Below are 17,494 nucleotides of genomic sequence, written 5' to 3'. Positions count from 1 at the left end.
ATATTTCTCTGCATTAATATAAAAAAAACTTCTTAGATATTTTATACATTATATTTTGGACATAATATTATAATAATTATTATAAATAACTTTTTTTGGTAGGTATTGTATTTTAATTGCTGGTGAACCTATAGTCGTAATAAAAAATTGTTTTGGATACATTTTTAATTTTAATATTTTATAAAATAAATAATTTGTATATTCGTTTTTGTTTGACGCATAAATATTATAATAAATATAAATAACTTATTAATTTTGTTAACTGATTTAAAATTTTGATTATATTTTTTTGACGTCCAAATGTCCCCACGTCCAAACGGCTACGTCCATTTGTCTTAGATCTCTTGCATTCATCTAGTTACGCCAATAATGCATTTAACTAAAAAATATTAACCTTCGTATCGTCTAAGAGTATAAGACCCAGCTATAAAGATCTAATCTTCTCGAAGTATAATTGTACTAAAAAAATTACCAACAATAGACACTAATTCAAACATAGTGGTTAGTAGGTACAATACTAATAAAGCTAATTTTTATAGCTTAAGTGGATGAAAATATGAGATGAAAAATATATTAATAAAATGATCAAGACATGATATTAGAAGTGTTATTTGAGGAATAATTTAAACCTGTAAATTATAATGATCATTACAATGTAAGTGAATTGCTTGGTCAACAAAAAAATTAATTTAATCAGGTGAACCAAAAAAAAATATTATTTTTCACAAATTTTAATTGAATTTTTTAGATTTATTCATTTTGTGGTAACACTTCATCGATGATATTTGGGTCAAAATATATGAGTTAAAAAGTAAGGAATGCTCAGATTCAGAATCAGCATCAAATGCTGCTCATTTTTCTGCAGTGTAAAATATTTTCATTTGCCTTTAATCCTAGTATTATTAGGAAGTAATAAGTGTTATAATTAGGGGGGAGGATAAGTTGGTATGTACCACTGTTTAAACTTGTTCACAGCCCACGCCTTTGATACTCACAGGTATAAAGGTAAAATATAGAAGCTTTAATCTCCCTTTTTAATTATTCATTATAACATATTATTATATCATTATTCATTACAGTTATTAGGTACACAATAAGTGAATATTTTATTGCAAAAAAAAAATGACTAAAGCGTGTATCAAATTAATAAATGATTAAAAAAAATGGGAACATATTTTTTTTTATTATTTAAATTAAATAGCATGCCTAAAGGCTATAGATAGCAGCGTTTATTTTGGAGAAACAGTATTTCTTGTAATATTAATTTTGTTTCTGCTTTTTGCATTTTTAAGGATGCATACTTTTAATTTAACATTATTATATTAATTTTTTTGAACAATTCTAAGATCGATATTATTCATTAAGCCGATATTTTTTTGTATTTTTAAGCAAAGCAATAAGTGATTCCAGTATTGATGAGTGCAAATACCTACTATATTGACAGCGGCACATAGTACATAATATAATTTAATACGAAAATGTATAAGAGACAATCATCTATATGACTATATAGGTACCTACTAAATATGTATTATTTATTATTTTTCCATTGACGACAGTTGTTCCCTTCCACTGCAAGTTACCTTTACGACTGTACCTACCTACATAAATCTATCGACTGAGCAATGAGCCTATATTTTATACTTTTTGCGTGTGTTACATCAGAACAATGTTAGTAGGTCGTGTGAGTGTACTATATTCTATATACGTCCAACGTACTTTATGGTTTATTTTATAATTTCATGGCCTTATATTATTGCGAAGTCGCAAAGTTTTTTCTCGACAAAGTCTTCTTGGAATTGCGGTCTTGTTCTCAACGGTTTCCCTGTGGACCTTAGCTGGAGTACTAAAGCTGTTGTCGGACGTAATAAAATAAAATCTACCTACGTCGTTTTCACTCCACCGACTTGCGTTCGATAATTGATCTGAACTGCGTCAAGTTTAATTTCAACGAACAACAACTTATCTCATTTAGTCGTACCATCGGATGTGAGTGTGGTGACGTTTCCGAAGTTTCTGTGCGCGATAAGAACGAAGAATATTATAATAATATATTGTCACTATACCCACTCACGGGTGTGCATGCACTGTACCTACTTTACTGTTCAGCACCTACGGCACATGACGCATTTGCACCGGAATAATATTCCGCCCTACACTTCCGAGGACATGTCAACGTCGTTCGAATTTAATAGGGTTCTAATATTATATAAATTATAATACGTAACTATAGAGTGCCTATTGCGGTATGCGTTCAATAATAGAAATAATTCATCTCTGTTGCAGTTATCGTTTTGAATATCACTACCTACCTACTGTATAATAGAATATAGATAGGTATTGCATCTTACGAAATGTTGTACAATTGACATTTACTTATAACGTGACATTTGCATTCCGAATTCGATGTCAGCGGAGCTGCTTCTTGTTGTTGATACGCTGCAAGTCGTGTATTGTATATAAGATAATAATATATAGGTACCTAAAGTATGAATAAATACAATTAAGTAAAATAGTTTTACACATTATAGGAAGGTACTGTCTTAGGAATACAAACTACAAACTACAGAGTACAAATTGATTAGTTCCCTAATGCAAAATATGATATATCTTTATGAAGCCACAGATTTTTTTTGTAGGGAAACGGTAAAAAGTTGTACCTCTCGACCCCAATCAAATAATTGACGTGTCCCAAATAATTTCAATAAAATGCCCGTTAATATAATTGCATGGCATTTCGTGGAACAGGGTTACGACCCCCTAAACCTCCTCACGAGTATGTACAACATATGCGACTGTGGCACTGTATTTATTTTATTGATTTCATCGAAAAACCTAAATACGGCCTTGGTCGTAGAAACAGGTAGGTAATTGATATTATAAGTTATAACACAATGATTGTAATTCTTTGCACGTTGAAATTAATTCAAAAATATCAAAATTATTGTAAAATGTCTAAACAATTTACCTCGGTGTACCTTTAGTAGCCTAAACGTTATATGATGAGAAGTTTACTATTGAAATTAGAAATACATAAAAAAATTATTACGTTCTGAATGGTTATAACTTATAAAACAAATATAATTTCTATGTTTGTTGATACAAATAATGTAACATTTAAAATTAATTTTCAATACCAAATTTCAAATGCTATACTTTTTTTAATGGACCACATTAAAAAGCTACATCTCAAGCAACTAATTTTTATAGTGGGATTCAACAATTTGCATTGTCTATAGCAAGCTTGTAATTTAAAAACAAATGATTGTTTAAAATATTGTTTTTAAATGGGAAAACCCCAATTACAAGTTTAAAGTTACATCGTGTAAAGATAAGCTACAAATTTAACAGAAAGTAAAGATAAAATTGACAAACAGATATTATATATGTATAAAAATAAAATATTTGTAAAAATTCGCCGAAAACAAAAAAATAACAAAGTAAAAGACGAGTAAATGTTCATGACACACCATGAAGTTCAAGCTGGCGTTCCGCAAGGTAGCGATATCGCCCCATTTCTCTACATTTTTTACACTACTGATATCCCAGTTAGTCAGTTCACTCTCATTGGAACTTACGCCGATGACACAGCCATACTTGCCTCAAGTGTCAACCCTATCCTTGCCAGCCATCAAATCCAAACTCACCTAAACATCCTTATACCTTGGTTCAACAAATGGGGTATTAAAATCAATGAAACCAAGTTATCGCACATAACCTTTTCCTTAAGACCACATGACTGTCCACCGATCATCATGAATAATTCCACTATTCCTCATTGCACGACTGTCAAATATCTCGGTCTCACATTCGACAGAAAACTCACTTGGGGTCCTCACCTCAAGGACAAGCGAAAACAATTAAATAGTAGACTTCATCTACTTAGACCCTTACTAAGATCTAACACCAACATTCAAAACAAAATCCTTATATACAAATGCCTCCTCCCCGACCCTTATGGACCTACGGCATCATACTATGGGGCCCAACCAAAAAATCAAATGCATACACGATCCAAGCATTCCAATCAATTTGCCTACGTATCATTGCCAAAGCTCCATGGTACGTAACGAATAAATTACTACACGATGACCTCCAAATCAAAACTGTCCAAGAAACAGCCACCAACTTCTATAAAAGATTTCATGGGAAACTCCTCATGAACCACAACCACCTCATCTCTCAACTGGCCTCAAAAACTCTTCCAGACAACCCCACAAGACGTCTCAAACGCAGCTGGTGCAGAGACCTGCTTAACCATTAAATACATTTAAGAAAACTAAAAATTAATTAATTATTTTTTTTTTTTTTTTATAACTCTTTGTCTAAGGTGACTCGACTGCGAGTCTTCCTTCATGTCACTCAAAGTCTTTATATTACTTATATCATATTTACTTATTGTATATAATGTACAGATTGTGAATTATCAATAAACGTCATAATTTAAAAAAAAAAAAAAATGTTCATGACAGTTTTATTTTTATTAAAACGTTTTAAGTACCCGACCATTAAGTGTTAAATTTGATCATAAAATTGTATTTATAATGGCTAGATGTTATAGTTTAATTAATCTCATCTTCATCTATTAGCTCATAAAAAGTTTGAAGTCCAAATTACTGACAACTATTCTACACCCATATATCCAGCTACTAACCTCCAACAGCTATAGTGAGGTTAGGCACACCTGGAGCTAGGTAGCTTTCATTCTTTTGATGTACCTTTTACATTTTTTCATCTCAATATTTGTACTGGTGAGTGATGACACCTCCACTAAGTACATGCAACTTATGTAACTTTGTTCAAACTATTTAAATTTTTAGATTTACTGCATATAAAATTCTAAGAATGTGTTTTCTCTTCCAGTAAGTTCAGTTTTTTCATTTTTCAAGCCCAGCCCAGTCAAAAATATGTGCAGATTGTTTTTAACATAAACAAATATATAGTTATAAATAAAATATATTAAAAAATAAACGGCAACAAAAGTATGAAATATAAAAATCAAACGTTCGAAAATAAGGTACCTAATACCATCACAATATTAAAATAAATATTATATAATTTAAACAATAAGGTTTTTAAGCTTATACAATTATCACTGATATTAGAAGTTAGGTTATGTAAATATAACATAAACTAGGTAACATAAAATCCACAACCCTATTTCAATATTTCAATTTGATAAAATAGAATTTAATTTATTACTACAAATTTGCTTTGACTCCACGAATAAGTCGACAACGATGTTTCCAGGCAAACTATTAAAAAAAAAATATTTAATAAAATATAAGACTAATGTTTAATTTACATTACGACTAAAGTATTAGTTACATACCGTGTAATCAACATTTGTTATTCCTTTTTTAGCCATCACATCCATTATTTCATTTTTTATGTTATCTTGAGTTGTACCAGACACGTCTATATAACAACAGTTGGATGAAGCATAATGTACAGAAATTGCTTTACGGAAACCCTGGAGAAAAAAATTTTAATATACATGTAATTTTATAAATAAAGTATAAACATAAGCACTTAGATTAAAATATATTATACTTGTGTTTTATTTATTCCTGATCCATGAAGCAACAAAGGATGGAAAAAAACTGTATCACCTTTCTCCATTTCCAAAAACACCTTTTTCTGATCATTGTGATTATTGTTAGTTTTTACTTCATGGTACATTTTATTTATTTCTCCCTACAGAAATCATCATTAATATTTTTGACCAAATTACAATATTTTAATTCAATATAAAATGGAATTATTAACTGTGAATGCTATAATATTAGATTATTAGTATAAATAAACTGAACTAACGTCTTTGGGTTCTGGATAACTATGAGGATACAAATCACCGGTATGTGTTCCAGGTAATACATATAGACATCCATTGTTCACTGTAATTGGAACACAAGCTGTCCAAGAAGCTACAATCATGTTGGCAGGACGGAATGGAAAATAATGAAGATCCTTAAAAAAAAAAATGTATTGATATCTCCAACATACAGCATATCAAACAATAAAAAAATAAGTAAGTAAAAAGGAATAAGTCAATTCTGGAAATTTGTTGTACTGTTGTAGTAAACAATGAAGTACATAATTTTTATGACCAACATTTAAATGATTGATGTATTATTATTTCTTTTCAACATTAAATTAACAGTGACAAAAAAAGTTTAACTACAGAAATGTAGAAATGAGATCATTTTTTATCGTTTACTGAAAAGTAGTAATTTTTACTTTTTTCCTTTTACTACACACAATCTAAAATTAAAATTTTAAATGCAAAAAATAAGTTTGTACTTGATGAACTGGGTGGCGAGAACTATTGGTACCAATGTCTGGTTGTTTGTTAATAAACATTGAATGCATAGCCATAACATTTGGTCCAATAAAACTTTCTACATAGTCCAACATCTAAATTTTAAAAGAATGACATTATTACTGATTATTATCTAACCTATTATTCAAGTGGTACCTTTGGGAATCTAGCATACTCATAAAATTCTTCATCCCAAAGAATATCTTGTGCTTTACCAAATAAATATTCGCCTTGATCACCTACTTTCATGCGAGATATGTCTTTCATCATAGTTATTTGATTCCGTGGAACTCTATCGTGACATAAGTCTACAAATCGGTTGCTAATATTTCATAAATAACATTCATATTAAACATTGGTATAATATAATAACTTATTTAATCCATATTAGACCTTTTAAATTTATAAAATACTATTACCAGCATCTGTCTAACAAATAATCAGGTATTAGTTTAGGAATTACTAAATAACCATTTATTTCATAAAAATCCCTCTGTTGTCTAGTTAATTGGAAATCTGATGCAGAATATTTATAATCTGAAATATTTGTATTGTATCTATGTTCCTGTAAATGAAAAAAATTAGATTAGTTACTAAACAATTTAATAACTACCATATAAATATGTGTTTTCATTAATAACAGAATAACATTTTTAGTAATTATATAGGTACATTTATAAGAGTATAAAACATTTAAGAATATTTTCTTCATAATCTTTTACAATTAAAGCCATATAAACTATAATAACTATAATATTAGTTATTACATATTTGTTATTTATTTTCAGTTAATTACATTAGTAATTATAATTAAATTTAATTAACACAGTTAAATAAATATATCAAGGTACTGAATTAATAAAAAATATCTTCTATCTAAAATGCAATCTTGTTGAAAAAATATTATAAACCTTGTTGGAGTTAGGAAAATTTACAATTTATAAATTATAAATAAGATTTTTTTCAAAAGCTATAATAATTATATATTATATGTTATGTACATTTCTATTTTATATTCAAATGAATAAAACTAAGTTGTTATTTTGTTATTTATAAAGTAGTAGTAGATAATATAAAAAATAATGTTTATTCAGACAACATTTAAAAATATTATGACTAAACATTTAATAGGTATTTGTCTATTGTTTGTATAATGGTCCAAAATATGTAATAATTTATGTTGGGTAATATTTTTTTAAAAAAAAGATAAGATCAAACATTAATCATTTATCTACAATAATAAAGTCTAAAAAATAAACTTATCTTTCTCCTTATTATGGTTGATTTTATAAAAAGTACGTCATTCATTGTTATTTACAATTCATTTTAAGCCAAGTAGTTTTTTTTTTTTTGTTATAGAAAATGTATATGACGTGTTTAACTATTATTGACGGTTACTAAACAAATATATAGTAAACAGGTAATATTAAATTCTTGAAAAAATATTCAATGAAAACTAATAAATAAGTATTAATTGGTTAAACAATATACCAACAATATACCATAAGGTTTACTGATTAGAGACAGTAGGCTACAATCTGTAATAGAAATAAAAATTGAATTATATCAATAGGTATAAGACAGTTCAAACATAAATGGTACTATGAGCTGCTAGACAAAAAATGAAAGTGTTCACACAAGTCTCATACTATCATAAACTACCAATCTATTCATCATAAGTTTTGAGGATTATAAAATTTAAATTAGAGATTGTGAAATATATTTATAATAATAAAAATAAAATCAATGTATACATGTATACAAACATTAACTGTAAAATAAAACTAAATGTAAATGAGTATGGCACAAATTTTTAGGTAAATAGTAAAAACTTAAATGTATTGCAAGCAGATTTCTTAATTCTGATTCTATTACTCTTAGAGTACAGTGGTACCTATTCAAGCTTTTTTTTAACACGACGCAAAGTGATTTTCACAAAATTCAATTTACATGTCTGAGTCATAAATAACTTTTGGTTCAATATTAACTTATATTTCTTATAAGTTTTTAAATTTTTTATATCAAATTACATTCACATATTTGTACTTTATGAAACATTAATATTAATGAATATATATTTTATTTTATTATATTTTTAATACAACTAATTGCCTATTAAAAAAACCTCTCAAAACTTCACAGCACACTGGTTGAAAATCACTGTTTTAGTAACTAATTGGTCTTGTTTATTCATTGTTTTTTCAATACTTTGGAATGACTACTTTTATGTTTAAAATTTTAAAAATGAAATTTTAATAAAAACTTTTCATGTTCTAGCATGAGTAACAACATTAATAATTACATATTTTGACTTTTTTATTACATACTCATTGTGTTACTTGTCAAATATACTTTTAGCAATACCTTATTATTTTAAACTATTTAGATTTTTATAACCTACTCTCGATACCCAACACTAATCAAAATTAAAAATTTGTCTTAATAAATAAACATAACAAGTAGGAAAAAACAATAAATCATTCTACTCACCATCGTGTGGTTTCAGTTAGCAGTAGTAATGAATGAACTTCAACAAAATAAATTCTGATTTTAAAAGATAGATACTAGATGGAATGACTGAGTTTAAGCCTTGAAACAAATCACAGCCGTCGTTATTATCTTACATTAAATATAAATATATAGTATTATATTGATATGGTATTTACAATTACAGTAGAAGTAGTATAGTAACTACAGATAGTTGAAGTGAAGAGTAAATAACACTGAATAATTAATCTGAGGTTATAGTGGTAACTTTAGCAGTAATTATATTAATTAAGTGTATCAGAATTGGTGTATTAGTGTTTTAATCACCATGTTCAATCCATTGTTACATTCTGTGCTAATATCATGGACCTTTCACCTTTGTAACAAAGTGGATCCACCAGAAAAAAAGACTTGAAAAGTTGAAATAAATATTTTATCACTGATAAACCTGATAAACAGTAATCGCTTATCAGATAAGAACCAAGATAAAATAACAGTGATAACTGGTAACTGATAAATAATAAACATATGTTTCCATTTGCCGTGTATCAGCTTGCGCCCTGCGACCTTGATAATATTTCTCATTCGAAGCTTTCAATCGAGCTGATCTCCGTGACGCTGTTGCTACTTATTTCTTATATATTTTAAGTATTTTGTACAAAAATAAAGTACATTTTTAGAATATATACGTATGATGGCGTCCCTTGGGAAAGTCTTGTGTGGTACGTTTTTCACCAACACCAGTTTACGGGTGTTGAGACGTTACCCAATATGCGCAGGTAAACGGTATTTAAGTCAATCGAAAATCGTCAATAACCTTAATCTTCAGACATGCAGAGTACCGGTGGTAAGAACAAATTTATTTATTTATTTGAAAATATACGCGGCGACAATTTGTGTGTGTTTCTTGTACAATTGAGGTACCCACTAACGAGTTAATTTCCCATTCAAAGGCTGGTGCTGGTAGTGGTCGATGGTATTCAGACACGACAGCAGCCAGTCGATTGTCTGTGATTGAAGTAGAAACTAGAGTGCTGAAAGTGTGCAATGCGTATGATAAAGTCACTGCTGACAAGGTATGTAAATTTTATTTTATTATATTTTCAGACGGTTATGCGGCATTACAGTGTCAAGCCACCGATGACTATTGAACAAATTAAAAAGCGTGTCCTATTGGTATTACAATTATACGACAAGGTTAACCCAGATAAGGTATACACAGTTTTATGACAACAACTAGGCATTTAATTGAGTTGAATATCTACCTACAAGCTACCTTTTTTTTTACATATTATCAAAATGAGTATGAAATACTTTAAGAAATATTTAGACCATTTCTTTTGAAGACCTACCTATTATGCATTTTAAATGTGATAATGATAATAAAAAAATAATATCCTATATTATTATCGTTTTCATATTTTACTTAGTTGAAAAATATATTAGTATTTAAATACTGTACAATTTTAAATTATAATTGATTGTTTTGTAATCATTTCAGCTTACTCTTGAATCACATTTTATCAATGATCTTGGATTAGATTCATTAGATCATGTGGAAGTTATCATGGCCATAGAAGATGAATTTGGTAATTCTTATTTTCATTTTACGTAAATAAAAATACAACAATTTGTTTTAAACCCTTACAGGTTTTGAAATACCTGATGAAGATGCTGAAAAGTTGCATAAACCTAAAGATATTGTGCAATATGTGTGTGATCGTGAAGATATTTATGATTAAATCATTCAGTCCTGTGTATCTAAATGTACTAAATGTAGTTTTTCCAAATATTATAACAACTCATTGGAACAGCAACACTGATTTGTTATTTTTTAAGAATATAAGTATAGTAAGTTTTGAAAAAGTTTTTTTTTGTCTGAAATACATTTTTTTTTTTTATTATTATGATTATTATTAACATTATTTAGTTATAATCAAACTTAGTATATTTTTTATGAAAATCCTTTGTAGTATTTAAATGCCCAATAAGCATCAATTCCGTATATAACTCCAAGAATAAATCCTAATATCTGAAACCAAAATTAAATGAGTTGAAGCTTTTAAAAAACTGTTTTTTTCTATTTGTAATTGTTTTTCTTACATAAGCCAATATTACTGCTGAAAATAAAGAGGTAAATGGCATAGTCATAATAATTGGATACAATAATGTATAGACCGCTATTGTTAATAATGATGAAGAACTCAAATAACAGATTGATGCAAAAATTCCAAAAATTATTTCCTGAAAAAAAATTAGAAATTAAATTAGGTATAAATCTCGTTTCACAAATTCTGGTTAATACATACAAAAAGTGATGATCTAACAAGTACTTCGGTATTTTTTGATAACAAATAAGATACACTAATGACTGTTGTTGTCATTAAACATCCAGCAACAGTTGTAAGGAATGATTCATACGATGTTCCAAATGTTGGAATGTACTTCGTCCCATAGAACAACATTATACTTTGACAAATGGACCCCAGTATCTAAATAATTAATAAATACACTATAAACCAAAGACTTGTTTTGCTGTGATGTTGTAATAAAAAGTAAATAAAAAAGAAATCATATTAATTAACTTAGATTTCTACATTGTTGTTAATATTTTTTAACATAATAAATAATAGTAAATTTTACTTAAATGTTATAGTTTTACTTAAAAACTACTTGGGAAATGAAATCTGAAAAATTAAGTATAAATTGTTCATTAAACCAATAACCTAAATCAGTAAACTTTAACTATCAACTATCACTTCACTCATAATATATAATGATCTATACCAAATAATTTTTTTTTAATATTAGAATATTTAACATAAACATTTAAAAATGTTATGTTTCCATCATAATATTGTTGGCCATGTAGACATATGTATGTTTGCCTATTAACTAAAATGTACTTATGGTGTGTCTTTATCAATTAAAAATCTAAAGTAATGTAACTTATTACTATTGGTAATACAAAATAAATAACCATTGTATATGCATTAGAATAAAATGTTAATACTAAAATAAATTTGTTTTATTTTTATAAAACATTACTTAATGTTCAAATCATTGAATTGTTAAATTTTGATATAATACTCGCATGCGTTGTCCATTTTACTACGGAGCCTATGGTATGGCTAATTTAATGTTTAAAATAATCCGTTAAAAATAGTTGTAAACAAATTACAATTTTAAAACTCTCATAACTTGCTCCAAAATTAAAAATGTTGAAGCAAACTTACAAAGTGCATTAAATAATATTTTTACCTTTTAATTTAACAACATGTCAATTTACTGTAGTATAAAAACCACATAGTTTAACAGTTTCTTCTAAATACTTAATTTGCCATGTTGAGCATGAGTATGATAGAAATGACACATGTAGGTAAAAGGTCCTCTTAATGTCACTTCTACACATTTTTTACTAGTGTATTAAAATCATTTTTATAATATGATCAATTAAATTAAATTAATAGGTAAATAATTATTAAAAATTTGTTTTTTAAGTTTTGAGTGTAGCAATGCAGAACATAGTAAAAGATACTAATAACTCAATAAGTTATTACATTTTATATTGAATATATACGATTAATATGATTATGAATTTAAATTAAACTAAAATATTTTCTAATATAGACAATAGACATAAGTAAATTATTAATTACAGCAAGTCATTACAAGATTAATATAGCTTGGACCTCAAAAGTAACATTTAAAACACATATTTGACAAAAATACTGTATTATTGTATAAGTACTTACTATTTGAATAATTTTTAAAATTCCATAAGATGTTGTGAAGTATTGCATATTAAAACATGAACATAAACAAGACTTGGATGTTGACCCAACATAGGGTCTACTTATCCTATACATTTTTAAGATAAAATATTGATCTAAATATGTACTTCTTATATTTGTTGTATTGTATGGTTTTGTTTATATTGCACAAACTAAACTTAGTAGGTTCAATGTATAAGTCACTTCTCAGTTTCCAAGAGTATAAATTGTACTACCCCCTGCTGAGTAATATAATATGGTATTTTTAAACATTCTGAACATCTGATTGCTATTAACACAAAATACTGTATATGCAATGTTATATGTTTTTAATTCTTCATATAACTACAAACATTAAAAATATGAGTATGACATGTTGCATGTTAATAAAGAAACTTAATTTTTACCAAGTTATATGAATTATATTTTAGACGTTTTAATATTTTACAAAATCAAGTCTATTTTAGTTGTGTTAAAATTAATAAATATGTATATAATATTAGTTAAATAAATGCGATCACACTTTTTGATTCATATTCTTAAGGCACTTGAAAAATGTACAATAAAATAAATACGTAAGGCACAAAGTTATCACTTAAATGTATAATAATTTGAACAATGCAATTAAAATAAACTTAAGATTCTTAATTTTTCGTTTTAATACGAGTACAGATAGCAATAGGTTTTTTATGTCTTAATTTACTTAAAAAATAACACAAACACATTTGGTATAATATAAGTCATAAGCATAGTTAACAAAGTTAATATATAAGTTCTGAGGACATGACCATATAAAGAGTTTAATAGACCATAAAAAACAGTCATCATAATAATGCTTTATAATAATAATTTATACAATAAATTATTTAATATTTAAGCTGTATTATATCCTTAATTAATCTGTGCACTTTTTGCTAGTCGTCCATTTTGTTTGTCTATGTGGCTATGCTCCTTGTGTAAAATATTATAATTGACAGGTTGTTCATGGTCCTCTGTATGATCTATAACCCCAGATGGAACTTAGCAGGTAAAATGCTGCCATTATCAATCCCAGAATCTAGACACACAAATATGAATATTTTAGAACAGTCAAATCTTTTTTCCTTAAAAGAATAAAGTACTTACTGATGCAATTACAAAGTGATTTTGTGGGTTACGTCCGCTATTATCATTTGCATCGAGCAATAGGAACACAGATGCCAACAACAAAAATACAAATCCAGCGCCATGATAAATGAACTCCTGCAACAACATTGTTTACATTATTCAAATAATTTTTTTTAATTATAACTAATAATTTATTTTACTTAAATCTATTATCTAATAATTTTAATTTGTATTTCATTAAGCGTACACAGTACACCAATACACATCGAGTTATAATATTGAATATAAATTTTAGAATCTAGAATATTCATTAAATTTAATTTAATGTAAGTACCAAATGTGTAATTATTAGTTGTTAATCGTCCATGTAAGTTAATTAAACAATGATAACTACTAATATTTGAGTCGGTAGATTGAATAAATAGGTAAGTAGGTAGTGAATGGTTAAGTATTTATTAGAAAATACATTGTACCGATATGTATTATATAATATAGTTGATTACAAATTATATTCTGAAGTTAAACACATAATACATGTATTTATGTTGAACATTTTATAATCAAGTTTAGTATAACATCGACAAACTTTAATGTAATTTATAAATTATTTAAAACTGCAATAACTTTATTGTGATGGTAAAATGTTGACTATTCAACTGTCAATGATATTGCCTAGGTAAACGCCTTAATAAGTAAATTATTATTTCTAAATATAATTTACATCAATATTCCTTTACGTTCTTAACATTCTTTATATTATGAAATAAAATCATGTCCATAACTACAAATAATATATTACAGATACAATAATTAAATACTTACAAAATTAGTTTTAGATATGATAGGTCCTGTGGAAATGGATAGCAGACAAGAAATCAACAACAGAAGACTCGTTAAGAAAAACGCACTAACTGTACCCAAAAAAAAAAGTTGTGCGTTGTGCGTGCCATACACCCAGCAATGACATAAGTTTTCTCTGTTATAAATCAACAGACCCAAGACAATGCCTCCTAAAATCTGGAAAAAAAAATGTTAGTTATTTGTATTAGTATACCAAAACGTTTTAAATTTTAAATTTAAATATTACCTATTAATATTAAAACTAGAGTCTAGGAAACTATTATTATTAGATCCTATACCATTTATTGCAATGAGGTTCTAATGTTCTATCCGTTTAATAATCATTATATTATAAATAATTTTGATCCACATTTATAAATCGTATATTATTGCACATTGGCAGTTGGCACCTATCTGAGTGTCTGACTGTTTACTGTTTAGCTATTTGGGTTCATCCGTAATTTTCGAGTATACATCTTAATTGTTATACTGGGTATGTATGATGTATATGTACACAATACCTACAGCTACCATGTTTGACCACATCAATAACTTTTGTTTCTAATTAATATTTTTGAAAATAAAAACTACATTTCTAAGTATTTTTTGTTTTCAAAGACTTGAAATAAAACTGTTGTTACTTGCAATCACGTGTCACTTGAAATGATGAGGTACCTATCTAATTTATGGTCTTATGGGTATAATTTAATTACCCTCAAAAAAGAAATATTTTAAGAGTTGAGTTAAGTATATTAATTTCTATGGTCAAGTATTCACATATTATTATTTACGTACCTACGTTTTAAAATAGGTATCTATAGACAAGAGAGGATGGGTATGAACGAAAATTGACATGACGAGACACCCTGTATCAGTTGGGACTATTATTTTTTATTTTATTTTAAGCCTAGATGGGTATGGATTATATTTAATCACTTCTGAAACGCCAACCAGCTATAATATTGTGTCCTTGATGTGACACATAAAAAAAAATCGTCATCCTGAGGAATATTTATTACAATAATCAATATGCGGCCGCCAAGACTCCCAAACTGTTCGATATACGTATTTAAATGTTGAACAAATGAAAACTGGCCACTAAACCACTATAGGCCTGCAGACGTAGTTAACACGATGTGCATCTTATTGTTAATTTGTCGATGGTGTAAGTTTTCTTATAAAAAAAATAGTCTGTTGATGTATTGTGGTTTTTATTCCAAGGACGAAATGAAAACCATTTTCCAGTTCGGTAGTTACAATAAAGCTAGCTGTAGTACATCGTATATTGTGTGTATAAAAATCCTGTCTGGAGGGGAGTGTTTGGCGCCACAGCCCTTCCGGACAACTCTATGTATATATATTATCGACTACACGTTTTTCAATAAACATTCGTCCTCGAGACACACCCTGGACACTTGGCCTAGATATATTATATTAAATTTAACTAAATCCATACGATTACACATTATACCTTATACATTGTAGTAACCAATGAAATGTACTTATTTCTCTAATAAATTAATTTATTTGAATTAGCTAATACAGTACATTTCACTAATTTGTTGTTTTATTTTGATAGAAGTATTTCTTTAACAAGAAAAAATGATAAATCAAACAAAAATATATTGTATTATTATGACGTGTTGTAATTATTAATATAATGTAGATATACCTTATTTTGTCCACGATGAACTTAACAGTTAACGATTTAAAAAATTACATTTTGATACCATACGTCCATACCTATAGGTACCTACGAATTTGGTTATGCTAGAATAAATATTAGTATATTTAATTCATAATTCCAAGAAAAAAATATTTTACGATAAATTACGTATTAGCACCGATCTAGCTGATCCCCGGGCGCGTGACATCATCCCATACGATATTTTGGCTTTTTATCCGTTTATTATATAGTCAACATTATGATAACATTTTGTGCCCACCCCTGTTTACTATAATATATCAGATATAGGCACCTATACCGAAACAGTTTCGTGGCATATGATTTCATGCCCAACACATATTAGGTGCAAATGGTGTACGCCGGCTATAACCGGTCTTAGAGCATATTAATAATAATATTGTACATACCTACAACATAATAATTTATAATAAAATGACGTGATTTTTAAATGATTGGAGTTTTTCTTATTTATTTTGTCTCTACGCAAGTTTTAAGCGTGACGTAAGCGGCGGTTTATATAAATTATATTTATAGAATTCGTCCGATGATCTTAGGGGTTATTGATCGCTTTTTTTAAATATGTATTCGTAAAATACGTATGAAAAAAAAAAATGTTAAATATTACAATACACTCGAATTATTTAGAATTTTTGTTATATTATAGTTTTCGAGGCCATATACGTTAATGTACGGCACAAATACACAACTATTATATACTTATGATTAGTCTGAACAAATCAAATTATTTGTACAATTGTAATAGGTAACATTTGCATACATTTTGGTGGTCGTGGTGGGATGGACTACTGGCTATTGCACATTGCACATTTACACACATGAAATAAATATCGATATTAATCAATATTGAATCTTATCGTACAACATTCAACATGTTTAATATTGTTATGTACCCATCTACTCAATGTATGATCAAACAATATTGTTTATGTTTTCGTGTTTTATTCCATCCATTATTTTACTTTTACTTTAGACCTTATTTCAACGTTTATAACTTAAATAATATACTATTTACAGGCTATATCTCAATATTGTTGAGTGATATTTACAATAATAACTAACTAATAACTAGCACTCGTATTGATGTCTATTGACCCTGGTAGGTAGATAGATCTATCATCTATACGTCACAAATATCCCGAATATCGGACAACTTTGCCGTATTCGAGCTGGAACATTTACTGCCCACTTCTACGTTAAATACTATAATGTAAACTATACTTACAACTTCGGCCAACTTTAATAACCCAGGCACCGATT

General features: G+C 27.6%; 3 protein-coding genes across 7 annotated transcripts; 1 reads left to right on the top strand and 2 right to left on the bottom strand.

Annotated features, from left to right (window-relative positions):
• Positions 1-4,938: 4,938 nt before the first annotated feature.
• LOC111032078 (phytanoyl-CoA dioxygenase, peroxisomal-like) lies at positions 4,939-9,233 on the bottom strand. 3 transcript variants are annotated; one of them, XM_022312273.1, is made up of 9 exons: positions 8,989-9,233; positions 8,813-8,911; positions 6,742-6,887; positions 6,479-6,644; positions 6,304-6,417; positions 5,818-5,970; positions 5,554-5,697; positions 5,333-5,473; positions 4,939-5,255 (listed from the first exon to the last, which is right to left on the bottom strand). In XM_022312273.1, the coding sequence occupies exons 2-9, from the start codon at positions 8,813-8,815 to the stop codon at positions 5,202-5,204; spliced, it is 921 nt and encodes a 306-aa protein (XP_022167965.1). In that variant the 5' UTR covers positions 8,816-8,911; positions 8,989-9,233; the 3' UTR covers positions 4,939-5,201. The 3 variants fall into 3 exon arrangements, with proteins under 3 accessions (XP_022167965.1, XP_022167966.1, XP_022167967.1); XM_022312274.1 differs by having other exon boundaries at positions 8,995-9,233; XM_022312275.1 differs by lacking the exons at positions 8,813-8,911; positions 8,989-9,233 and having other exon boundaries at positions 6,716-6,858.
• A 141-nt stretch (positions 9,234-9,374) lies between these two features.
• On the top strand, positions 9,375-10,812 carry LOC111032080 (acyl carrier protein, mitochondrial-like). Of its 3 annotated transcripts, none has more exons than XM_022312282.1 (4): positions 9,375-9,656; positions 9,730-9,885; positions 10,311-10,398; positions 10,460-10,626. In XM_022312282.1, exons 1-4 carry the CDS (start codon positions 9,501-9,503, stop codon positions 10,549-10,551), a joined length of 492 nt encoding a protein of 163 aa, XP_022167974.1. In that variant the 5' UTR covers positions 9,375-9,500; the 3' UTR covers positions 10,552-10,626. The 3 variants fall into 3 exon arrangements, with proteins under 3 accessions (XP_022167974.1, XP_022167975.1, XP_022167976.1); XM_022312283.1 differs by having other exon boundaries at positions 9,377-9,656; positions 9,763-9,885; positions 10,460-10,675; XM_022312284.1 differs by lacking the exon at positions 9,730-9,885 and adding an exon at positions 9,917-10,021 and having other exon boundaries at positions 9,382-9,656; positions 10,460-10,812.
• On the bottom strand, positions 10,459-13,565 carry LOC111032081 (protein singles bar). Its single transcript, XM_022312285.1, has 4 exons — positions 12,565-13,565; positions 11,119-11,301; positions 10,913-11,053; positions 10,459-10,841 (listed from the first exon to the last, which is right to left on the bottom strand). Exons 1-4 carry the CDS (start codon positions 12,676-12,678, stop codon positions 10,764-10,766), a joined length of 516 nt encoding a protein of 171 aa, XP_022167977.1. The 5' UTR covers positions 12,679-13,565; the 3' UTR covers positions 10,459-10,763.
• Positions 13,566-17,494: the final 3,929 nt, after the last annotated feature.

Source organism: Myzus persicae, unplaced genomic scaffold, assembly GCF_001856785.1.
Source record: "Myzus persicae strain clone G006 unplaced genomic scaffold, MPER_G0061.0, whole genome shotgun sequence".
Classification (NCBI taxonomy): domain Eukaryota; kingdom Metazoa; phylum Arthropoda; class Insecta; order Hemiptera; family Aphididae; genus Myzus; species Myzus persicae.
Note: the sequence above shows the minus strand (reverse complement) of the source record. Positions and strands in the feature narration are given on the sequence as shown.

Bases quoted from the DNA above. Each gene is read 5' to 3' on its own strand.
- LOC111032081 (XM_022312285.1), bottom strand. From the start codon at position 12,678: ATGTATAGGATAAGTAGACCCTATGTTGGGTCAACATCCAAGTCTTGT. The intron at 11,302-12,564 runs GTAAGTACTTAT...TTAATTATTTAG, and splicing joins TTTTAAAAATTATTCAAATA to ATACTGGGGTCCATTTGTCA. The intron at 11,054-11,118 runs GTATGTATTAAC...ATTTTTTTTCAG, and splicing joins TTGTTAGATCATCACTTTTT to GAAATAATTTTTGGAATTTT.
- LOC111032078 (XM_022312273.1), bottom strand. The intron at 6,645-6,741 runs GTAATAGTATTT...ATGAAATATTAG, and splicing joins TATTTGTTAGACAGATGCTG to CAACCGATTTGTAGACTTAT. The intron at 6,418-6,478 runs GTACCACTTGAA...TTTAAAATTTAG, and splicing joins AGTATGCTAGATTCCCAAAG to ATGTTGGACTATGTAGAAAG.
- LOC111032080 (XM_022312282.1), top strand. From the start codon at position 9,501: ATGATGGCGTCCCTTGGGAAAGTCTTGTGTGGTACGTTTTTCACCAAC. The intron at 9,886-10,310 runs GTATGTAAATTT...TAATCATTTCAG, and splicing joins ATAAAGTCACTGCTGACAAG to CTTACTCTTGAATCACATTT. The intron at 10,399-10,459 runs GTAATTCTTATT...AAACCCTTACAG, and splicing joins GGCCATAGAAGATGAATTTG to GTTTTGAAATACCTGATGAA.